This window comes from Miniopterus natalensis, chromosome 1 (genome assembly GCF_054644295.1).
Source record: "Miniopterus natalensis isolate mMinNat1 chromosome 1, mMinNat1.hap1, whole genome shotgun sequence".
In the NCBI taxonomy this organism is placed as follows: Eukaryota; Metazoa; Chordata; class Mammalia; order Chiroptera; family Miniopteridae; genus Miniopterus; species Miniopterus natalensis.
This window is the reverse complement of record NC_142081.1, coordinates 179,462,280-179,487,848: the sequence shown is the minus strand read 5'-3', so window position 1 is coordinate 179,487,848 and position 25,569 is coordinate 179,462,280. Positions and strand designations below refer to the sequence as shown.

The 25,569-nt window shown below is 35.5% G+C and overlaps 1 protein-coding gene across 6 annotated transcripts in view; it reads left to right on the top strand.

Annotated features, from left to right (window-relative positions):
• The window catches only part of N4BP2 (NEDD4 binding protein 2), a 77,571-nt gene that overhangs the window by 21,325 nt on the left and 30,677 nt on the right, over positions 1-25,569 (top strand). For 3 of the 6 annotated variants that reach the window (XM_087827732.1, XM_016206644.2, XM_016206675.2), the window contains 7 exons: positions 1,082-1,417; positions 5,322-6,453; positions 9,600-9,724; positions 13,714-13,802; positions 18,638-18,714; positions 20,294-20,449; positions 22,467-24,835. In XM_087827732.1, the coding sequence (XP_087683858.1) occupies positions 1,195-1,417; positions 5,322-6,453; positions 9,600-9,724; positions 13,714-13,802; positions 18,638-18,714; positions 20,294-20,449; positions 22,467-24,835 (4,171 nt within the window). In that variant the 5' untranslated portion in view covers positions 1,082-1,194. Of the gene's footprint in view, positions 1-1,081; positions 1,418-3,583; positions 3,677-5,321; positions 6,454-9,599; positions 9,725-13,713; positions 13,803-18,637; positions 18,715-20,293; positions 20,450-22,466; positions 24,836-25,569 lie in introns of those variants that run through there. The other 3 variants (XM_016206669.2, XM_016206663.2, XM_016206653.2) reach the window with 3 other exon arrangements.

Genomic DNA, 25,569 nt, shown 5'->3' with positions numbered 1-25,569 from the left:
ATCGACCTAGGATCCAGGCGATCGAGGTTCGATTCTGGGTCAGGCCACATGCCTGGGTTGCGGTCTCGATCCCTAGTTGGGGGCATGCAGGAGGCAGCTGATCAATGACAACTCTCTCATCAGTGATGTTTCTGTCTCACTCCCTCTCCCTTCCTCTCTTTGAAATCAATAAAAATATATTAAAAAAAAATAATACCTGGGAGAATAGTAATTCAGGTAGAGGGAGCGAAGATGTAAAGAGGTTCCTAGGTGGGAGCATGGCTAGTGTGTTTGAAGAACAGCAAGGAGATGAAGTGTGGCTGGAGTGATATGAGTGATGAAAAAAGGATTAGTGATGACATCATTGAGGTAACAGTTGTCTGGGTTATAGGCCATTTTAAGGGTTCTGGCTTTTACCCTGAGTGAAATAGGAAGCTAGGATAGTTTAGCAGAAGAGAGGCATGATCAGACCTATGGTTTAATTAAGTCACTGATTGCTGTGTGAAGTAGACTGAAGGGGCAAGTGTAGAAGCAGGAAGATTGATGAGACTATTATAGTAATCCAGGGAAGAGGCTGTGGTAGCAGTGCAGATGGTGAGGAATGAGCATATTCTGGATACATTTTAAGGGTTGTACTGATACGATTAGCTTACTGATTGAATGTGGGATGAGCGGAGTCGAGAATTATTCTAAGAGTTTTGATCTGAACAGTTGGAGGGATAGAGTTGCATTGAGATGGGAAAGACTGGGAAGAGCAGGTTTGAAGGAGATGATCAGGAACTCAGTTTTCGACTGTTGATTTTGTGATGCCTATTAGACCTCCAGATGTGGGTGTTCAGTACTGTTTTATGGTTTCTCTTAATAGAAATAATGATATTAATACAGTGTACTCACTGTTAAAATTTTACATTTGTTAAGATCTTAATTTTTAACATGTTCAATCCTGGCAAAGCTTGCATATTTTGGAGAGGGAGAAATTGTTTGACTGCTCCTTAGCTTTGTGCTAGAGTTGATGGTACTTCCTTAGAGTTAAGTAAGATATTCCAATATTAGAGATGGAAATATAACTATATAGCCTGAGTGTTTCTACTTTCTATTTTAGGTCCTATTACTGCTGGATTGTGCAAGATATTTAACCCTGTTTTCTTTGAGGTATGACTTAAATATTAAACATCTTACATAATAAAGGAAAACATTTTAGTTTTGGAAGTCAGAATGCCAAGGAAAAGGAAAAATCTTGGGGGAAATTCTTTTCGGAAGACCGCAAACTTTAAGGAAGTTGTATCCAGTATTGCTAGTCATGAGGAGCCAACTACTCTTCCTTCCATGTGTGAAACAAAAGTTGATCAGGAAGAACTCTTCGTCAATATCTCAGAGATGTTTTCTGAGCTGGATCCCGATGTAGTGTATTTGATGCTTTCTGAATGTGATTTCAAAGGTGAGAAAAAGTTTAGTTTGAATCCTTTATATCTTATAAGAAGACTTCATGTACTATGTCATGACCAGTAGTGATATAGAAAAATGCCTGCCTTATTTCTTTTTTATCACTTATTGAGCACCTGCAGCTGGAGAGGTTCTAAGTTTGGTATACTGTGATATGAAGAAGAATAAAGTATAGTTTCTACCTTCAAGAAATGTAAGATGTGTGTATAGATATCCTGGTCTATGTTTTATGTACTTTTTAACTCCCTGCTAGACCAGGTTGGCACTACTGACATTTTGGACTAGATAATTCTTTCTTGTGAGTAGTTGTCTTATGCCTTGTAGGATATTCAGCAGCATCCCTGGCCTGTACCCACTAGATGCCAGTAGCACCTCCTTTCACCCCCAGTTATGACACTTAAAAATGCCTCCATATATTGTTATTGTTCTCTGGGGACCAAAATCATTCCCAGTTGAGAATCACTGTCCTTGAATGTAAGTTCCATAAAGACAGATTTTAAAAACTGTTTTATTTATTCTTGTATCCCCAGCCCTTAAAATAGCAAATGATTCGTAGTAGGACTTCTGTAAATATTTATTGAATGAAAAGGTAACTGTAATTGTGGGAATGAGAGCTGATAAGGGCTGAGGCTAGTACGGTAGTATGCTTTTGAAATGTTGGCTTTGGAGTCAAGAAACTTGGGTTGGATTTCCAGCCCTGCCACTTATCCTTTATGGCTCTAAATTTTCTTATCTGTTAATGAGAAAAATAATAGTATGTACCTCATATTACTTATTTGGCGAGGATCAAGGTGTTTGTGTGTGTCTTGGTAAAGCCTTCAGTATAGCAAGTTATTAGTGACTTGTAATAAATTATTTAGAAGTATGCTTGCTTTATAGGGGAAAGTATCAAAGTTGAATGAATGGATGAGTAAATTAAATGTTGATGCTTAGTATTGCTTTTGACCATGATTAACACATGAAAATTATTCTAGATTTGGGAAGTTTTGATAATGCGTAATAAACTTCCATTTTTATTCATTACATGGTCTGTGATATAAGCATTATCTATCCTGTTATGATATATATGCAGAAAACCAGTTTTCAGCAGTTCACATGATGTGCAGAAATGATGGTGTGTAGAATTTTTTAAGTGTGATTTCAATATTTCCTGATTTTGATGTCTTTAAAATTTGTTGCATATAAACTTACAACGATGTGGAATTAGAAGAAAAATATATTACCCTCAATCCTAACAAAAAACATATTTCTCTTTTCTAGGATCTTCTCTACGCCTTGTTCATAAATACTGATATTTTGAGTAGTTTGAATAGTACCATTGATGAAATTGTGTATTCTACTTTTTAAACTTAACCTAACATAAGCATTTTTTTCAGTGTTGCTGGAATCTTTAAATTTATTTTTATTAGCTTTCTAATATTCCACTGAGGAGTCGTGTTCTTAGTTATTTATATCTAAGTTTTTCATGAATAATTAATATTTCAGAGACCATCTTGCTACACTTTTCTTTTTCTTTCTGTTGGCTTTTTTTCTTATTCCCAAAGTTTTGTTTCTTACATCATGGATAAGAACAGTTTTCAGCTCTTGGAAACACTAATAAATTGCCTACCAAGGAGATGTGCCAATTTGTTATACCACCAGTGCTCTATAAATATAGTGGTTTCACCATGGCCTTTTCAGAATTTTGTAGTATTTTAATATTTTAATAGGAAAAAAATTACTTTCCTCAATTTGTGTTTTTAATTTTTATTTTTTTATTTTTAAAAAATAAAGTGTTGAACATTTTGCATATAAATTGTTCATTAGTTCTTGTTTGAATTGTTCATGTGTTTTTGTTTTTTACCATTGTTTTAATTTTTTTCAACAAACTGTATAAGGACTTTTCATTTGTGTGATCTATAGCTTGACTTTTTATTTTAATTTAATACTGCTTTTCTTTTTATACACATTGATTTTTTTCGGTTCATCTTTTCTTTTGTGGTTTTTCTATCACGTACATTTTCTTTCATAGAACTACCTCTTGTATTTTCTTTCTTTTTTAAAACTTCTCTTTTTTCCATGTTTAGGGCTTCTAGCTTTTGTAGTAGTATTGCTGTAATCTCCTAACTGGTCTCTCTGTCAGGCTTGTCCCCTCCAATCCATCTTTGTTTTTCTTCTTAAGGGAACATTAATTGGGTGCTTACTAGGTGCCAGTCCTTGAGCACAGCAATTTTTCATGGATTATCTCATTTAATCCTCACAGCAACCCTATGAGGTAGGTACTTTTATTATCCCCATATCGCAAATGAGAAAATCAGGTTTAGGAAAGTTAAGCAACATGTTCAAAGTGTCATAGCCAGCAAGTAGGGATATAAATGCTGGTGTTCTGACTCCAGATGAGAGTTGTTACCTACTGTGCTGTGTTGTTTACATACTTATCTTCCTTAAAGGAACACAAGACAAAACACAAAACAAAATCCCAAATTTAAAACACTTAACAATTCTAATGGCTCCTTGTTTGTGTTATAATAGAAAGAGATCAGCGTTGGAGTCAGACTTACCAGTCATGGGTCTGTCACTTACTACCTGTGTGACTTGGGCCAAGTTAATGTCCTTTTTGAACTTCATTTTCTTTATCTATTTACTAGGAATACTATACCTCATAGTATTATTTGAGGATTCAGTGAGGGGATACATATAAAACTTCTAGCCCAAATACTGTGATAGGTAATTTCCCTTCAAGTTTCTTTAGAAATAAAATGGGTATTTCTTACTATGACATACAGGATACTTCCAAATTTCACCTGAGCTCCCTTTCCAGTTTTATCTCCTTTTCTTATCCACTGTACTCCTGTGTGCCCACCAATTTCTCTTAATATCTTAAACATGCTTTATGTTCTCAAGACTGGCTTTGCCTTTCCCCTCTGTGTCTCACAAGTTTCTTTTTACTCTTCAAGTCCTAGTTCACGTATCACCTTATGTGAAATCTTTCCTTACTCTCCTATAAGGCTGTTATCACATTTGTATATTATTTAAAGTGTGCATTATTTAATCTATAGTGTAATTGTTTTCTAATGTAATTATCTTTAATTGCCTCCATTAGACTGCAGAAAGTCCTTAAATTGTTTTTTATTTTATTTTTAAAAACCTTTTTACAATTACAGTTGACATAGAATATTACATTAGTTTCAGGTGTACAACTTAGCTATTAGACATTTACATATGTTATGAAGTGATCACCCCAATAAATCTAGTACCCATCTGGCACCATACATAGTTATTACTATATCATTGACTCTATTCCCTGTGCCATACTTTACATCCCATGACTGTCTTTACAACTGGCAATTTGTATTTCTTAATCTGCAAAATTCCTTTAAGGGTAGTAAAACAATGTCTTAGTCATCTTTGCACAAAGTATGTCTGATATGTAAGTAGTACTTGCCTTACATATTTTTCTTATTAAGTGAAATTCATAGCATGGACCACATAATCAAATTAGATTTACTCAAAGAGTACTTTAAATACTTAATATTTAAAAGGACATGCAATAGGTAAGTATTTGTTGAGTAAATCAACTGGTTTTAGGATTTTTTGAAACAACTGTTGTGCATACAGTTACAGATCTTTTTACACTTACGTAATAAGTTCATCAGAAAATACCTACTTGATGGCAGGTTATTAGCCTAATTTGTTACTGTTTGTAAGTAAAAACACTGCATGTGTCCTTCTTTCAGACCTTTCACTAATACTGACTGGTATATTAGTAAAATACTAATTAAAAAAATAATTTGAATATTTATAAGTTTCTCTATATACCATTCAATGCAGTATAATTATGTATATTTTAATCAAATTATATTTTAATATTTTCAGTACATATATGCATATATTTTATTGCTGTTATTCTTGTTGTACAGTTGATAATGCCATGGATTGTCTATTAGAATTATCGGCCACTGATACCAAGATAGAAGAGTCATCTTCAGAAAACGTCATTGCTTCTGAGAACCAAGTAAGTGCATCAGGACATGAAATAATGGAAAAGTGTCCTGAAGACGAGAGTGAAGATTCAAAAATGGATTCATTCTTGGACATGCAGCTAACCGAAGACTTGGATTCCTTAATACAGAATGCTTTTGAGAAATTGAACTCTTCTCCTGATGACCAAGCATACTCATTTTTGCCTCTGCAAGATGTTAATAGTTTTAGTGACCCGAGTGCGTTCATAAATTCAGATTCAAGTAGTATGACTCCCGTTCTTTCTGCACAAACTATGGATTTGAACAGTGACAATATAGAGACTTCTGCCTCTACTTTAAGTTCAAGCCCCTTAACTTCACAGTCGGTTTCAAATGAGTCCAAAAGTTTTATGAAGGATGACACATTGGAAGATTCTCTTCTCAGTAGTTCTTTAAATGTAGCAAATGACACTGTGGTGGATTGTAGCAATCTCAATCAAAGCAAGAAAGAGCTTTCAGAATCTGAGTGTGCTGAGACTCAGTTCTCTCAAGCCCCTGTAGATTTGGATGCCACTGAACCTCAGGCTCCTTTAAACTGTACTGTGCAAAATCCAGGGCTTGGTTTACTAGGTACAGGTGGGGATCAGAAATCTACTTCTGTCCCTGATGTGTTTGTACCTTCTGAAGAATTCAATTTCAAGCCACGCAAACATAGTGAATTGCAACCAAAGGGGAAGGATGTGAATTACTGCCCAGTGCTTACCCCTATCCCTCTACTGCTGCCTCCTCCACCTCCACCAATGTGGAATCCAATGATTCCTGCCTTTGACCTCTTTCAAGGAAATCATGGCTTTGTAGCTCCTGTTGTTACCACAGCTGCACACTGGAGACCTGTCAACTATACATTTCCATCTCCAGTTATTTCTCACCCTTCCCCAACAAAGGTGTGGAGAAATAAAGAGGGAACAAGTGCTTATCAAGTACAAGAAACTCCAGTTTCTCAGGTTGTAAGAAAGAAGACATCTTATGTTGGACTAGTACTTGTTCTTCTTAGAGGGCTTCCAGGATCAGGAAAATCTTTTTTGGCAAGGTATGAGGTTTAATTGAATTTTAAGAAGTATAGTGCATGAACCTGAACAATTATAATAGTATATGAATATGTGCTTTTGCTTAACGTAGATGTTTAGTAACTTCTAAAATGTTGTCTTTCTATTGATTTTTTTTTGACTTGGTGGCTGATTGCACTGTTTTCACCAAAAGTTTTTATTAAATTTTCTTTCTTTTTTTTTTAAAAAAAATACCTTTATTGATTTTAGAGAGAGGGAAGGAGACAGAGAGAGAGATAGAAACATCATTGATGAGAAAAGTCATTGATCGGCTGCCTCCTGCATGCCCCCTACCGGGGATTTTCCTTGTTTGGATTTATCTCCCAGTAAGTTTCTTCATGTTCTACTCATATGCTTAGAAGCATATGCATGCCCCACAACCTGAGCATGTGCTCTGACCTGGAATTGAACCTTAATCTCCTGGATTGTAGGTCGATGCTCAACCGCTGAGTCATGCCGGGCGGGCTGAATTTTCAATATTAGATTACCATTTTAAGAGACAGAATAGAAAAAAAATTAAAGAAGATTCCAAGATTGTGAGTTTGTGAAATAAACAGAAATAGCTTTATGTGAAAGAAAACTAATTTGAGCGGGAGAAGGATGAGTTCATCTTTGATTAGGGAGTTAAAGAGCCATAATTGATTTTGAATTCAAGGAAGTCTTGAGTACAAGAATTCTACTGGTAATTGGAAATTTGGGATTGTAGCATTTTGTTAAATAATGCTTTTAGAAATGTGTGATTTGAAGGAAGAGAACATAGGATGAGTTGCTGGTAGTCAGAGAACTTGTAAAATGTTGTACCCTCCATTATTTTATATCATATATCCATCTGTGTCCCTTTTGTAGTTTAGGTAGTGGGTGTATTTGTTTGAGAGACTGGAGTCAGGGTTAGAGACAGCTTTGTTGTGTTTTCATTGGTACTAATTAAGGAACATTGTTTTCAAAGTGTCTCCCACCCCTACTTAGCCTTTAATTTCCAGAAGATTTTTATATCTATTTTATTTGCCAGGTTTTTTTTTTTCCCTTCTAAATTTTAACTCCTTGTCCGCAGATCCTGGCTATATCTAGTCTTAATGAATATGTATATATACTTGGGAATGTCCTTTGATGAACTCATTTTCAGTTGATTTTTGATATGCTTTCCTTGTCTAGATTTATCTCCCAGTAAGTTTCCACATGTTCTACTCATACGCTTGTAAGCATATGCTTCTGTAGACAGGCTTTTTCTTATTGATTTAATGACAACAATAATACAACATTTTAACTTAATATTGTAGGTATTGAAATCAGTCATGGTATTATATTTTGTGAAAGAGATTAGCATGGAAGATGGTATCTTAAAAGGTAATAGAACTGCCCTGGCTGGGTGGCTCAGTTGGTTGGAGTGCCATTCCACACACCAAAAAGATTGTGGGTTTGATTCCTCGTCACAGCACATATCTAGGTTGTGGGTTTGATCCCCGGTCAAGGCTCTTGCCGAAGGCAGCCGATCATCGTTTCTCTCTCACATTGATGTTTCTCTCTCTCTGTCTTTCTCCCTTACTCTCTCTCTAAAATAAAGCATATCCTCGGGTGAGGATTTAAAAAAAAAAGGTAATAGAACTGTGACACAGGTTAGATTTCAGGGGCCTTGGAGCAACAGGGATCTACAGTTAGAAAATGGGAAGAGAAGTACTGTTCACAAAGTAGGAACTTAACATTCTTTTGTCTTTTAAAAAAAAATTGATTGATTTTTAGAGAGAGAAAGAGAAAGGTCGATTTGTTGTTCCACTTATTTATGCATTCATTGATTGATTCTTGTGTGTTACCTGACCAGGGATTGAACCGCAACCTTGGTATTTTGGGACAATGCCTTAACCAACTAAGCTACCCAGCCAAGGCCTAATATTTTTTTGAATTAATAGAGAATAATAACTGGGAAGTGCAGAGACGTAGAAGCTATTTCTCAGAGAGAATCGTGCACAGTATTAAACTAGTGTGCAAGCCCAAGGAAATGAGGGATGAAAAAGGCTTTTGGATTTATTGGAAAGAAGGTCATGAATGGCTATCTTAAAAAAATTTTGATTCACTGTGAAGGTAGAGGACAGAAGGGTTAAGGAAGCATTGATAATAAAGCAGTTAAAGGGGAAGGAAAGAAGTTGGGTAATAGTTGAAAGGGGGTCCTTACAGTGTGGTGAAAAACTTTAAAGATGGCTGAGATGTATAGTTGTTTAAAGGGAAAAGAAGTGTCAGACAAAGGAAAATGAGATGAAAGAGGGTAAGTGTAGGAGCATTAGAAGGTGGTGAGATCAAGTGAGCATTCCTCCGAATGTAAGTTCCATGAATGCAAGAATTTTTATCTTTTTTGTTCATTGATGTATGCTCAGTGCTTACAACAGTGCCTGGTACTTAGTTGATGCTAATAAAAAGAAAATTCAAAAGATATTTTAGCTTTATGTATACTTACACATATTTTAGAGGAGAGAATAAATAGTGGTATTTTAAGTAGATTCTGTTTGTTTAGTTTTTGCATGCATTTCAATTATGTAGAAGACAAATTCCAAAATTGGGGAAGAGAGATGTCAACACCCCCCAAAATTATCTTAGCTTTGTATAATTTAACAGATTGAATTAACAGTCTATTAACATGTTTTTGGATGTTTTTGGCACACTCACTAAATTTATAGCAATATATATACAAAGAATTTCATGTGCTTTTGAAAATCTGTTGAATGCCAACCTTGACGTGACCTTACACTTAGGGTAGGTAAAGATAAGTGTGTATCATGTGACCAGATTAGGAGGAACCCAGTGACTGGTAAGATTCTGAAACATTTTCAGTTATGACTTTTCTTGATAATTAAAAATTTGTTAATCTTGAAACCTTTAGAGTTAAGGATAAAGGACTTTATAACATTAAAAAAATTTTTGAAATGTTTTACATGAAGCAAAATAGTCTTGCCTTCGGTCAGTTTTTTTGGGAGTCAAACTAATGCTCAGAGGATTTCCAGTATGATTTGTTTGAACATTACAATATTTTCATTCTTCTAAATTATAATACTTGAATTTTTTAATTTGCATTTTGACCTTGTAAAAATTAGGAGAGAGAATTTAGAAGAAAAATTAATGAAAATCCACTTATCATTTACAGGACTTTGCAAGAGGATAATCCAAGTGGAGTCATTCTTAGTACTGATGATTACTTTTACATAAATGGACAGTACCAGTTTGATGTAAAGTACTTAGGAGAAGCACATGAATGGAACCAGAATCGTGGTAAGAATAGGCATCAGATTCCAGATAATATTAAGAGTAATATAAAGAAAAAATTCTCTTAGTTTTTGTATTTTCAGAGACATGCAACTTTTAAAAAATTAAAATTGACTTTAATTTATAACTAGATATATATGTAAACTTGTAACTATTCTTGTGTTACATAATAAGAGGTAAAAGAGGTAATCTGATCTCAAAATTGTTATGAGGATTAAATGACTTAATTTTTGGAAAATACATAGAACATTGCATGGCATGTTTAAGTTTCATTTAATCAGTGATCATCTTGTCAGAAGTAAATCAGAATTTTTACTTGGGTCTCAAAATAGCTCAAGATGGTTGCAGTTGTCTGGTATGCTCTGGTTCCTGTTTCCTAGACTGTTAACCATCAGTCTTTCCTAGGTTGGTTTAATTTTTATGGAGGATAGTGTAAGAGTAAAAATGGCTCTCCTCAAACTGGATCTGTAGGGAGATTATAGCTAAATCTTTATTTCTTTATTAGTGCAACTGTCTGATCACTGAAGATAGTTTTTTGTTTTTTTATCATGAAATGGTTAGTTATATGAATAGTTTGAATTTCATATAGGAAATTTGTATTAAATCATAAACAGCCCATCGGTTGGCCCAATCAGGTCATGTATGGGAGGCAACTGGTTGATGTCTCTCTCTCACATTGATGTTTCTCTCTTTTTCTCTTTCTTCCTCTCTCAAATCAATAAACATATCCTTGGGTAAAGATTAAAAAAAAGACAATATTTTACTTTGCCTTTCTTTTATGATAAATGCACTATGAAGGAGATACTTGAGTTTGCTATCCTAAGATATTGTTAAATTTTTCTGTATTCCTTCTTGAACTAAATACTGGGGTGGGCAAAAATAGGCTTACAGTTGTGAGTACGAGGAACACAGTTTATCCTTGTATTATTTATTGATTATTATATTATTTTCCATACAAATAATTGTAAACCTCCTTTTGCTTCACCTTGTATGAAAGTAAGAACTTAAGAATTTATGAATATGTCAACACAACTAAAAATAAAGAAAACAGTATTATGTGCTGAAGAGCAGTCTTGGATTTGTCAGTTACTAGTCTCATCAGTGTCTTCATCTGTAAATCCCCAGGATTGTTATAAAGGTTAAATGAGAATGAAGAATGCTTAGCAGTGGTTCAACATGCCCTTACTACACCAAAGCCACAGCAATAATATTAATAGGCAGAACTCTTTGAAACAACTTTATTGAGATATAATTCACATGATTTTTAGTATAGAGTTGTACAGCCATCATCGCAAACAGTTTTAGAACATTTTTATCACCTTAAAAAGATGCTGTACCCATTAGCAGTCACTTTTCATTTCTGTTCAACCTCTCACAGCCCTAGGCAACCATCAATCTACTGTCTCTCTCAATAGGTTTGCTTATTCTTATTTCAGGTAAATGGAATCATATAACATGTAGTCTTTTGTGAATGGTTTCTTTCACCTAGTGTAATGTGTTCAAGGTTCATCTAAGTTGTAGCATACATTAGTACCTCATTCCTTCTTATGGCTGAGTAATATTCCATGGTATGGATATGCTACATTTTATTTATTTATTTGTCAGTTGATGAATGTTTGGGTTGTTTCCACTTTTTGGCTATTATGAGTAATGTTGCTGTAAACATACATGTGTATGTCTTAACATTTTTAGGAACTGTCAAGCTGTTTTCCAAAGCAACTGCACAATTTTACATTCCTACTAGTAGCTTGTGAGGATTCTAATTTCCCCACATCATCACCAACACTTACTATTATCTGTCTTTTTGATTATAGCTCTCCTGGTAGCTGCAAAGTGGTATATCATTGCGGTTTGATTTGCATTCCCCTGATGGCTAATGGTGTTGAGAATCTTTTTGTGTGCTTATTGGCCATTTGTTTATCTGCTTTGAAGAGCTTTCCAAGTTTTTTACCTTTTTAAATTGGATTATTTTTCTTTTCGTTATTGAGTTGTAAGAGAGTATACAGAACTTCTAAAATTTCCAAATAACTTCCTTGCAAGGCTTACTTATTATGGTTCATTATTAATTTCCTGAATAGTGTAATTTCTTGGGAAAAAGGTAGTTTTGTAAGAAAATCTCTTACACAACATTATATAATAATGTTTTCTTTATTTCAAAGCATTGTACCTTAGGTATTTTTTGTTTTAAAACTTTGTTTTGGAATAATTTTAGATTTATGGAAAGGTTGCAAAAGTAGTATAGAGTTTCTGTATACCACTCACCCATTTTTTCCTAATGGTAACATCTTTTATAACCATGGTACCTTTTGTCAAGATTAAAAATTAACATTGCTACTGAAAAGGGTTCCTGGACCCAGTTCTAGTGTGCACGTGTGTGTGTGTGTGTGTGTGTGTGTGTGTAACCATGGTACCTTTTGTCAAGATTAAAAATTAACATTGCTACTGAAAAGGGTTCCTGGACCCAGTTCTAGTGTGCACGTGTGTGTGTGTGTGTAACCATGGTACCTTTTGTCAAGATTAAAAATTAACATTGCTACTGAAAAGGGTTCCTGGACCCAGTTCTAGTGTGCACGTGTGTGTGTGTGTGTGTGTGTGTGTGTGTGTGTGTGTAGGCTTCCCCTCACCGTGTGTGTGTGTGTGTAGGCTTCCCCTCACCGTGTGTGTGTGTGTGTGTGTGTGTAGGCTTCCCCTCACCGTGTGTGTGTGTGTGTGTGTGTGTGTGTGTGTGTAGGCTTCCCCTCAACCCAGTTCTAGTGTGCACGTGTGTGTGTGTGTGTGTGTGTGTGTGTGTGTGTGTGTGTGTAGGCTTCCCCTCACCAATAAGCAGTTCTTGGACACACCAGGTGTCCAAGAATTCACCTAAATTCTAACACTATTTACTCAGAGATGGAATCAGATTCCACACGTAAAGGGCTCAGTCCCACAAGACTGTCCTTCATTTTAAATGCCAGTTGTAAGCCCAGGCTGTTTGTTACCTGTGCTTCTGACCCAGGTGCTACAAATTGGAGGTTCCAATGACCCCCTCCTTGGGTTTAATTTTCGAGAGTGTCTCACAGAACTCAGGAAAACCTGTTTACTCACAGGATTACCAATTTATTATACAAGGATATAACTCAGGAACAGTCAGATGAAGAGATCCGTTGGGCAAGGTATGGGGAAAAGGCATGGAGCATCTGTGCCCTTGAGCCCAGGCTCACCATTCTCCCAGCACCATCACGTGTTCCCCAGCCTGGATGTTCTTCGAACTGAGTCCTTTTGGGTCTTATGGAGGCTTCGTTACATAGGCATGATTGATTAAATCATTGGCCGCAGGTCATTGAACTCGGTCCTTGTCATCTCTCTCCAACCCCAAGGTCTTGGAGTGAGGCTGCAAGTCCCAGCCTTCTAATCTGGTTAGCTCCACTGAAAACCAGCCTCCATCCCTAGGTGCATTTCAAAAGTCACTTTATTAACATAACATAAGAAACATCTTTAAGCTTTCATCACTTAGGAAATTCCAAGGGTTTTAGAAGCTCTGGGCCGGAAACTGGATGAAGACCAAATATATATTTTTTATCATACATCATAATATTACAGGTACATTACTATTATATACAATCCAGACTTTATTTGGATTTTTGTTTTTCTACAAAAGTCCTTTTTTTGTTTGAGAATCTTGTCCAGGATACCTTGTTGCTTTTAGCATGATATTTTAAATGATAGATTTCTTTTTTTCATTTATGCTGCTAATACATGTAACACATATAAAACTTAGATCATATAGTTTTTATTTAATAATTTTCTCTGATTATAACTTTAGTTTTATTATTCAGTGTTTACCTGTACTTTAATTTTTTGTATACTCAGAAGTGATATTTAGAAGGAGAGTTTTGAGTAAACTTAGCACATATCTATGATTTTCAAATTATAAAAACAAGATCAGATTTTTAAAATATCAAATTCATATTTAATATTGTTATTAAAAATGATTTTCTGGTTTTTTTTGTGTTTTTCAGCAAAAGAAGCATTCGAAAAGAAGGTCTCTCCTGTAATAATAGATAATACAAACCTACAGGCATGGGAAATGAAGCCATATGTTGCTTTGGTTTGTACCACATATTGTCATAAGTCTATAATAGTGGGTTTGAAATTATTGGGGATGTTAATTACAAAAGTGAATCTCAAGCAAATAGTCCATGGACTGTCTGTAACTGAGCCTTCTCTGGTCTTTAGCAGAATGAGAAAAACGAATAGTTTTTTTCCATAAAGCTAAATTCAATTTTCAAATTCTGAGATTCAATTTTAAAATTCTAAGATGGTTTATTTTTGGTTTTCGATATCTTTTTTGAAAAGGTAGTGGTATAAATTTATGTGTGGTGTGTGAATATGTGTGTCTGTGTGTGTGTGTCTGTGTATTTTCGTATTGCTCTTATTTGGCAGATTCAAAATTTGGTTGTCCTTTTTATTCCCCAAATTTCTTTTGAAATTTTGCTATTCTGAGACATTCAGAATTCTGTAAACTCCACTATTTTCAGTTCTCCAAATTTGCCAGATTCCTTTTTTGCCAACTTTGATGTCACTTTTTGAGGAAGTTAGCATTCATCAACTTATTAAAAAGCTGAGTTGGTAATCTTTCTGCTTTCACAGTACCCTGGCTTACTTCTGTCATAGCATTAAGCACATTTTATCAGTAGGACGTGGGTTGGCTAACTTTTTTCTATAAAACAACATATAGTAAATATTTTAGGTTTTGTAGGCTACATACGGTCTCTATTGCATATCTTTTTTCTTTTACATAAACTTTTGAAGATATAAAAACTATTCTTTAAAAAAATAAAAAAAAAAAAAATATCTTTATTGATTTCAGAGAGAGAAGGGAGAGAAAGATAGAAACACCAGTGATGAGAGTTGTCTATGATCTTCTGCCTCCTGCAGGCCCCTGACTGGGGGTCGAGGCCACAACTTGGGCATGTGCCCTGACCAGGAATCAGGAATCAAACCACAATCTCCTGGATCCTATCTAGGTTGATGCTCACCTGCTGAGCCATGCCCGACTAGGCTAAAAACTTTTTAGCTAGTAGTCTATTGCAAATATTGGCTGGTAGGCTGAATTTGGCTCTAGGCCATCTATATACTCTTGAGGGTAGGACTGTTTTATTTGTCATTGAGTTACCAAGGTGTAACACTATGATTGGCATATAGTAAATATATATTCCTTGAGTAAATTGATGAAGCTTTTGTGAGTATGGGGTATTGTTTGGTTAGTTCCCCCAAGATTAGCACACGCCTGGCACATGAAAGCTCAGTTTATGCTTCTTTTGTGAGTGAATGTACTTCCTCTTTTGTCCTCAACACATCTAGCCTCTACCTCCTTTGCTCTGTCTATTTCACTTGTACTATTTTGAAGGTGTGATTCTTCACCTTTCTGGAGAAAATTATGTGTCCTTTGGAAGCAAATGGGATTTTACTTCTGTGCAGAGGCAATAGAGGAAGCAAAAAGACTCCATTTTAGTGTAGTGTGAGCTGAAATTGGTTTGCTTTCTGGCCTTAGGAATTCCTAATTTCTACACTAATATACTCACCATAGGGTCATGCTTTCCCCCTTAACCATACTCGGCTTTCTGCTCTTAGAAAGTTCTGTAACACTTTATTTTCCTATGTAGAAAATAAAGGCAGCCTCAACTTACTGTGTTTCTGATTTTCATTTAGCCTTCAATGTTTTCTTTTTTCTTCTATAATAATTGAAAATATAAAGCTATTTTTTCAGTATTGATTCCTTGGATCTTCCCAACTCAGAAGTATAAAGGATTCCTTCTTATTGTAGAGTACCATACTCATTTTTTCTTTAAAAAGTAGACAAGAATTACTGTAGAGGAGGAGGATTGCTTTTTGCTTCTTTTAGTAGGAATATAATGAGAGCTGTGGAGGAGTGGAATAGATGGGTGATAACTGCTTATTACCATCTTCACTGTCGTTTACAAAAGTATGTAGTGACTCGGGGATAAATAAGGAGCAGTCAAGTATGCTTAGTAGCAGCTGGCAATACTTGCTACTTTGTTTTAAGTATATACGTATATCTTCCCTTGTGGGTTATCATATAACTTAATATAAGTCATTTAGAATCCTCTCAAGTAATATTAAGATTTTCCTATTGATATCGGAGTTGAAAAAGTCTTTAAGTTTATAGTCTTTCCTTTTTTCCTGTGTTTGCATTTAAAATTAATTTGATCCTAAGAACTACATGACATCCCTTTAGGTAATTAGAGACTCAGGCTGTTGCCAGGCTCTGAATAAGTTGTATGAAATTTGGTGCTGAGGTGAGGAAACGAAAGTGAGTACTCTCGTTACAGGGTGTTATTTATGTCTTCTACCTCAGTGTCTGGGTTGACTTTTGGGCTTTTCTGTCAGTAATGACAAAGTATCATTGTTCATTTGGTATCTTTTCACAAAATTGAGGGTATCAGTAGTGGGAGATGAGGTCAGAGATGTAATGGTGGTTGGAGAGATGGTAGGGCAGATTATGAAAGGGCCCATAGATCACTGTAAGAACTTTGGGCCTTACTTTGAGTGACATGGAAGATGTATCGGTCTGCTCAGGCTGCCATAACAAAATACCACAGATTGGGTGGCTTACACAACAGAAATTAATTTTCTCACAGCTCTGGAGGCTAGAAGTCCCAGGTTAAGATCTGTCAGGGTTGGTTTCTGGCGAGAGTTCTCTTCCTGGCTTCCAGATGGTCACCTTCTTGCTGTATTCTCATATGGTGGAGAGAGTTCTTTGGTGTCTCTTACAAGAATCAGGGCCCCACCATTATGACCTCATTTAACCCTAATTATCTCCTTAAAGGCCTTATCTCCTAAAATAGTCACATGGCACAATTTGAGTTTCTGAATATGGGGTTCGAGGGGACACAGACATTCAGTTCATAACAGAGGGTTTTGTTGGTTTTTTTTTTTTTTTTTAAATATATCTTTTTTGATTTCAGAGAGAGGAAGGGAGAGGAAAAGAGAGAGATAGAAACATGAATGATGAGAGAGTCATTGATCGGCTGCAGCTCACAACCCCGGCATGTGCCCTGACCGGGGATTGAACCCCGATCTCCTGGATCCTAGGTCGATGCTCAACCGCTGAGCCACGCCCGGCTGGGCATAACAGGGTTTTGATCAGAGTAGTGACACAGGCATTCAGTTCATAACAGAGGGTTTTGATCAGAGTAGTGACATGGTCTGACCATTAACAGGATCACTCAGTGTAGTGCTGTGTGAGAATAGACTTGGGGGGAGGGCACGGATGGAAGCAGGGAGACTAGTTAGAAGACTATAGTGATAAAGAGAGCATGTGGCTCAGACCAACATGGTAACAGTGAAGGTGACAGTGAGCAGTGATTAGATTCTAGATATATTTTGAAAGTCCAGTCAACTGAATTTCTTGTTGAACTATTGTGGATGTGAAAGAGAGAGGAGTCAGGTATTACAAGAGAGCCATTAAGGTTGGCTTTTGACTTGTATAATGAGCTTGTCATCAGCTGAGATGAAGAAGGGTTCAGGTAGAATAGTTTTGAGGTGGGTGTAGGGTAATTGTTTTATAAAGTTAAGATTTGAATATGTTAAGTTTGTTGAATAGGTAGTTGGAGCTTTAAGTTTGGAGTTCAGGAGCAAGTTCTATGCTAAAGATATATATTTGAGAGTCATTACCATATGGATGATATTTAAAGCCAATGAATGGAGTGATATTACTGAGGAAGCGAGTGTAGATTGGAGTACAGGACCAAGGACTAAGTCTGGGGCATCCCATTGTGAGAAGAGGTCTGGGTGAAAAGGAGGGACTAGCAAAAAAAAAAAAACTGAGGGCAGCCACTCAGTGGGGTAGGAGGAAAAGCAGTAGTGAGAAGTGTAAGGAGAGGAAAGTGATGAAAGGTAACATGCTGCTGAGGGTCAAGTAGGAGAGCACTGAGCATTAATAATAGCATTTTTTCAACCTGGAAGTAATTATGGTCTTGGTGCCCAGTTTCAGTGGAGTAGCCAGTGGGAGTGGGTTTATGAGGCTAAGAGAGAGATTGGAGATAGAAAATATAGTAATTATTTTGAGACATCTTCTTGCAAAATGGAGCAAGACCATGGGGAGATAGCTGGCAGGAAAAATGGGGTTAAGAGTAAGATGGGAGAAATAACTGAATGTGATGCTTCAAGGAGGAGGAAAAATTAATGATGCCTCAGAAAGGGGAGAATTCCTGAAATCAATTATCCTTGAGATGAAGAGAGGAGATGGATCTAGTTAGTGCACAAGTGTAGGGCTTGGCTTTTTAGATTACAGCCGTATTAGAGTTTCAAAAAATAGAATGAGATATTATTTAAAACAATTTTCAAATTATAGAAGTCATGCATGTATATGGTAAATACTCAAAACCACAAAGAAGAATGCTTAAAATGTCACTCCCTTAAGGTAGATGCTTTTAATAGTATTTTTGAGTCTATAAGTTTTCTATACATGTACAAATATGTGAATAATCAATCCTCTTTTACCCAACTGAAAATTCTGTATCTTACTTTCTTAACATTTATATTAAGGACCTTTTCTCATTAAGACATATGGAATTAAAAAAATTAATGTATAATATTTTCATTGTAGGGTTGTATATTTATTTAGCTCATTCATAAGCTCCTTAGTTGTTTGTTTTTTCTTGCTATTACAAATAGTGGTGAACTGGATATCCTGGTGTATACATATCTTTATACTCTTATATAAGTGTTTATCAGTAGCATACATTTCTGGAAGTTAATTGCTGGGTTAAAGAGATTGTGCATTTTACCAATTTAACACAATCATCAAGATTAGCTAATTTTAGGTTCTTCTAGTTTTAACATGCTATGAATTGGATACAGTGAAATTAATTTCATAGATGTAATTATTTTTAAAAGCTTTTATCTTTTTTTTCGTAGTCTCAAAAACATAAATATAAAGTCCTTTTCCGGGAACCGGACACATGGTGGAAGTTCAAACCAAAGGAACTTGCAAGGTAAAACTTGGAGACTACCTAAGATATTTTTTTTTCATGACAGTGATAGAAAATCTATTTAGATTCCCCCCCCTTATGAATAATGAATGAAACAAAATGGATTTGATTGCAGCTTTACCATTTAAAAATTGATAACAAATTTTGTATTGCTTACAGGCTTTTTATTTAGTTTATGAAGAGTTTGTATCTTTTTGTTCCCCAAATTGAGTTAATGGAAAATTTCCATTTGTCTTATATGGGCAATACTTTATTACTTACTAATAATGTGATGTCGATATCTGAAGCTAGATCAGACTCTAGGGTTTGGCATACCTGAACCATGTGCCACTGGGAGGAATAAATTGTTGTAGCAGCCTAGTGACTTAGAGTACTGCAAGGAAGTGAGGAGACATAGATGGAAAAGGTAGCAAATGCTCAGCTGTTCAGGCATTTCACCCCCCCCCCCCTTTTTTTTAAGAAAAATTTGATTTCAGAGAGAGGAAGGGAGAGGGAGAGAGAGAGAAACATCAATGATGAGAGAGTCATTGATCGAGTCCACAACCTGGGCATGTGCCCTGACTGGGAATTGAACCCCGATCCCCTGGATCCGAGGTTGATGCTCAACCGCTGAGCCACGCCCGGCTGGGCCAGGCCCCCCTTCATTTGAATGTTTGAGTTGAATAAAAATGTTACTCAGGACATGGACTATATGTTTTTCTTTGTGTTCTATACTTCCTCAGATAGCCCTAACTTAATTTTGGTCAGGCTACTTTCTTGGTAATTTTAACTAATTTCGATACCAACTAAAGGAGAACCTAATTTTAATGAGTGAAATCACAACTAACAAACTTCATATTTGGACATCCAGAGACTTTAAGTATTAGGAATTTTTTTTCCTTTGCTTGAACTTAAAATGTATTAAAATGTATGTTTGCTTTAATTCACTTAGGTTTCAGTTTTATTGCAGCAGGAGGGTCCTTTGGGACAGCTAATCTGGAATTTTTTTTTTACTCACTATTTAATACTAATTGAATCCTTGAAATGATGTTCATATTCTTTTCTTTTTAAATATTTTTCATTGATTTTTAGAGAGAGAGTAAGGGTGAGGGGGAGAGAGAGAGAAACATTTATGTGAGAGCAAAACATTGATCGTCTTACCTCCTGCACGCCCCCTACCTGGGATTAAGGCTGCAACCTGGGCATGTGCCCAGACTACTAGAATTGAATCCGCAACCTTTTGGAGCACGGGACCACACCCAGCCAACTGAGCCACACTTGCCTGGTGATGGTCATATTCTTACGGGTTTTTTTTTTTGCAGAGCTTGAGAATAACTTCTTTTAAAGTTACTAGGATCTGCTCATTTTTTTCCAAGTTGATAAAGGATGCTTGGAAAATATTGTATGGAATGATTAAGAAAATGATAATTTTTAAGACATCCTGAATAAAATGAAAATTAGATTAAAATAGTATATATTGTTATCATAAAAACCAACTTGTTATTTTTATGTATTATATTGTTTTTCACGATATTCTTTGTTCTGATTGTTTTAAAAGCTTATTTACTAATATCCCTACCCTTTTCTCCCCTGGAATTTTTAGGCGTAATATTCATGGGGTAAGCAAAGAAAAAATAACAAGAATGTTGGAACGCTATCAACGTTTTGTTTCAGTGCCAATAATAATGAGTTCTTCAGTGCCAGAAAAAATTGAACGTAGTGAGTTATGTCCGTATTCTTTTGAGGATCGAAGTTCTAGGTAGGTTAAAGTCCCTTTGTACAAATTTTCAATTTAAAACATAATTTTTAAAAATATAATTTTGGAGCTTGTGAAATTGCAGCCAGATAACTTGTAGAGCACATATATAGTCTTAGCTGAAGCAAGATGTATATGATTAGCAGGAAAAGTAAAAGTTTACTCATTTATTTATTTTTATAAGAGGACATTTATTTATAAAATTACAGAGGTAGGAGAAAGTAAAAGTTTATTTGAATGATGATGTATTTTTTTCATTGTCCTCAGGGTTTTGTGGGCCCATGTTTGTATGACGAATATTCCTGTCTTCATTATGTAACTTCCTGCTATTCTAGTCTTGATGCGTTACCTTATCTCCTCATTGTTATTATTTGTATATAATCACATTACTTACTTTCCTTAGGTATTAATAAAAATACTCTTTCAAGCTAGTATTATAAAAGTTATTATTTTTTAAACAATATGTCTTTATTGATTTCAGAGAGTGGAAGGGAGAGGGGGAGAGAGAGAGAAACATCAATGATGAGAGACAACCACTGATTGGCTGCCTCCTGCACGCCCCCTGCTGGAGATCGAGCCCACAACCCAGGCATGTGCCCTGACCAGGAACCAAAACTTGATCTCCTGGATCACAGGTTGATGCTCAACCACTGAGCCACGCTGGCTGGGCAAAACTTAATTATTAATGGTATAATTTTACTAAGTAATATAAGTCATAGCTTTTTTAAAGAGGGAGGGAGGGAGAGAGAGAGAGAAAGAAAGAAACACCAATGTGAGATACCTTTATAGGTTGCCTCCCATACACTCCTTGAATGGGGATCATACCCCCCACAACCTTTTGGTGCACGAGACAATGCTCCAACCAACTGAGCCACACTGACCAGGGCCAAGTCATAGCCTCTTAAACATTAGTAATCTAGGATACTGATTCTGTTAAACATTTAGTGCATATAAGCAATTGGATAAATGAGTAAAGAAGAACCTTAAATATATATAGAGGTCTGAATCACCCATATTTTTTGATTGTAAGGGATGGAGAGGTTCTATTAAAAAGAAGTTGGGAGTTGAGAAGAGGAAATTCATAAATGCCCTTTCATTGAGGTGTTGCTAAGTAATGAAGAACATGAGTTCTTGAGCCTCAAGATCCTGGCTTCAAATTCCAAAGTTTTATAATATGTAACTATAAAATCTCTCTATACTTCAGCTTTTCATTTATGAAATGGCAGAAATAACACTTTGCTCATAGGATCTCAAGGATTATGAATTAACACTTGTAAAGGACTTAGAATAGCATCTGGCATATAGAAAGCTCAATGCTAGATATATTTTCAGTAGGAAGGCTTTATGAGAGGTGGTACTTTGAGAGCTCCTGGAATAAAGAAAAAAAGGAAGAAAGATGAGTTGACAAATTGAATAAGGAATGTAGTAATTAGGCAAACGTGCTCTGAGTTTGACATTAACATTAAGGATGTATTTTAAGTGTTTAACAAGTGACATCTTAAATGAGAACTCTCTTCCCTATTATTTCTCTTAACTGCGAATCATGGTTGACTCTTTGTGGCTTTGTAAATGAAGCTTAAGTATTTTCCTCTGTAGCAAATGACAGATAGGTGATAGAGGCAGACCTAGTTCCACATATGTTAAGCTTAAATAGGGTAGAAAAAACCAGAGAGGTGGTGTCGTCTTCTGGGAACATATTTAGAATCTTAACTTTAATATTTATGCATAATAAACACCATAAAAATCTCATATTTATTACTCAATTAGAAAAAAGTGTTAGTACTTCTTTTATTCCAAGCATTTTGCTAGGTTGGGGTTACAACAGAGGTTTGTGTTCATAGTGTATTATAGAAAGACCAAGATTAGTTTTTATAATTTTAATGTAGTATATTTCTAGAATTTTTAGAATAAATAAATGTTAAGTGTCCTGTCTTTCAGTTGAATGCTTCTTTAATCTAAATCATAATATTAATGGTGACATTAAGAGGCTTCCTTATAATACTTTTAAAAAATCTTACAGCCCAAGAGACAATGAAGAAATTACCTCTGAAAAAGAAGAAAATGTTTTATCTGCATCTTTGAAGCACATAGAGTTAACTGAAGAGAAGAAACTTGAAGTGACCAAAGAAACTAAGTTACCTGAGAATGTTCCATGTCACCCTAATGCTGCCGATTTAAACAAAGGAAGAAAAGAAATAAGTGGTGTGAATCCTAACAGTCAGAGTGTTTTCATTCAGGAAGCTCCAGACACGTATTTTTCTGATTCTGAACGCAAAGTACAAGTAACAGACAAAAGTGAAAAAGAAAAGCAAGTAGAAATAGCTTCTGAAAAAGAGTATAGTAAAACCGATGCGGATAGTTTTATAGAGAGAATGTCACCGAGTATTAGCTATGGTGAAAATAATCAAGAAGACTGTGGTCTCTCAACTACTCTCTCACTTCAGAATGAAAACTCTTCACCTGGTGAAATATTGGGAGAAAGAGCAACTGTAAAGAAAAAGACCTTTGGAAAACAAAAGAGCAAATCAACTTTGGAAAAGTTCCCGAGACATGAGCTATCAAATTTTGTTGGTGATTGGCCAGTTGATAAAACCATTGGTCAGAGGACAAAAAGGAACCGAAAAATGGAAAAAGCTTCATCTGTACAAAGTGACAAAAAGTGTAATCGCCCTCCATCATGCAAAGTATTAGATAATAGTCTACCTGTGACTATAGATCAGACCCGGCAATCAGGATGTCCACATGAAAGTGTAAAGGATGACAGGAAGTCACAGTGTGATGGTGCTTCAGAAGTTTTCAGTAGCTGTAACTATGACACTTACAAAAATACTGAAAAAAACTTATTTGACTGGCCTTCATCTGATTCTTTAGCTCAGAGAGAGCATAGATCAAGAATGCCAAAGACTGGTTTAAGTGAACCCAGCCTAGAATTTGGAACTAATGACATTATGAATGAAATATCCTTATACACAGTACATGAGGCCTGTTGGGGCACAAGCCCTGAAGAACTAAAAACATTGGGTAGCTCTATTCTAGGAAGTTCTGAAGTGCTATCTAGTGAAATGACCTGTGAGAATAAGACTTGTCCAAATAAAAAGATTCGTGAGCAACACACATTGTCTCTTACTTTTACCAATAGTGCTCCAACTAATCCTGGAGTAGTAGGACCACAAACTTTAGCTGAATTTCCAGAAGGAAAGCCTAAAGAAGTCCCTGGAATTGAAGTAGGCATGTGTACCCAGACTGAACCACAGGATTTTGCTCTCTTATGGAAAATAGAAAAGAATAAAATTAGTGTTTCAGATTCTGTGAGAGTATTAACAGGAAGATTAGATGGATTTAAACCAAAAGCTTTCAATATTAACACAAACTTAGATGTTCAAGAAACAATTCCATATCGGGTAATGTATGATAAGAGCACGTTTGTTGAAGAAAGTGAGCTTACCAGTGCTGATGAATCTGAAAATCTTAATATTCTTTGTAAACTGTTTGGATCCTTTTCATTAGAAGCCTTAAAAGACTTATATGAGAGGTGTAACAAAGATATTATTTGGGCCACAAGTCTTTTGTTGGATTCTGAAACTAAATTATGTGAGGATACTGAGTTTGAGAATATCCAAAAATCATGTGATGAAGCACAAATTGGGCCATTTTCTTTGGGATTTAATTTGAAGGAAATTATTAACCAAAGAGGAACCTTAGAGGATTCTAATTCTGTGCCAGAATTTAGCCATGAGATTGGTGTCACTAACACTAATGTACAGTCTACCCGTGATTCAGAAAAGGAAAACTTAGAGCAGGCAGAAATAAGAGCTATAACTATTGAAAAACCTGGATTAATAAGTGTATTTCCTAGTACCACTGTAGATCTAAAGAATACTAATAAATTACTTCCTAATAGTCAGGCAGAACTTTCAGGTGTATATAACATTAACCAGTCTTTTTCAGGTACTTTAAAAGCTCCTTTTGCTCGAGATATGAGTGAAATGGAAAAGAATCTAGAAGTCACAGAAATTGGAGATAGTATGCGTTCTTTGAATTTGTCTGATATTTTAAACTCTGTATCGTGCACTTCAAATCTTGAATTAAATGAAGAAATTTATTTTACTGACTCTTGTGAAATAAAGAAACATGAAAACCTTCCAAAGGATTTTGTGAAATTTCCAAACACAGAAGAATTTGTGAATGAAGATGAACAGGAAATGGAAAAAATTTTAATGGCAGGGAGTACTTTGCCAGCTGGCTTTAGTGAGGAAGATAAAACCGAGATGTTGAATCCCATGCCAGTGATGGCCAAATCTCTTACCATAGACTGTCTAGAATTGGCATTACCCCCAGAACTGGCTTTTCAGCTCTATGAATTATTTGGCCCTGTTGGCATTGATTCAGGTAAGGAAAAAGTAAATTAGTTATATCTGTGTCTTTATGTGAATAGAATATAGAGAGTTCTGTTTCAATTTAAAAATTATTTTATGTTAATTGAAATGTAAAAGTAATTTGTGTTGTCTGTCTTTTAATTGATTTTAGAGGGAGAGGAAGGGACGGGGAGAGAGAGAAACATTGATGTGAGAGAGAAACATGCATTGGTTGCCTCCCGTACTTGTCCTGACTGGGGATCAAACGTGCAACCTGGGTGGGTGCCGTGACCAGGAATCGAACCTGTGACCCTTTGGTTCACGGAACAACGCTCAACCAACTGATCCACAGCAGCCAGGGCAGTCTACCTTATTTTTGATACAATGTGTTTGTAGAGGATTTTTAAAAATGTAATTTGAAGAAAGTATTTACATGGAGTTTGTGTTCATCCCATGCATATATTGAAAGTTTTCTCTGCTATTTACTTCATACTTATTTACACAGATGAACTATTATGAACCCTTAAGGTTCTACTCCAAATACATTTAAGGCAAGATTAATTTCTTAGAACACACTGAAGTCTTGACTAACGGAAATGAATAAATTAAATTTATTTAGGCTAATGGACACGAATAACTTAAATATATGAAGCATTGTATAATTGCAACAGCATAGAAATGTGGAAACAATGACATATTACTTAAACAAAAATATTCCAAGAGAACTAAAAACATAGATTAGTAATAACGCAAATTAGTATTATGATG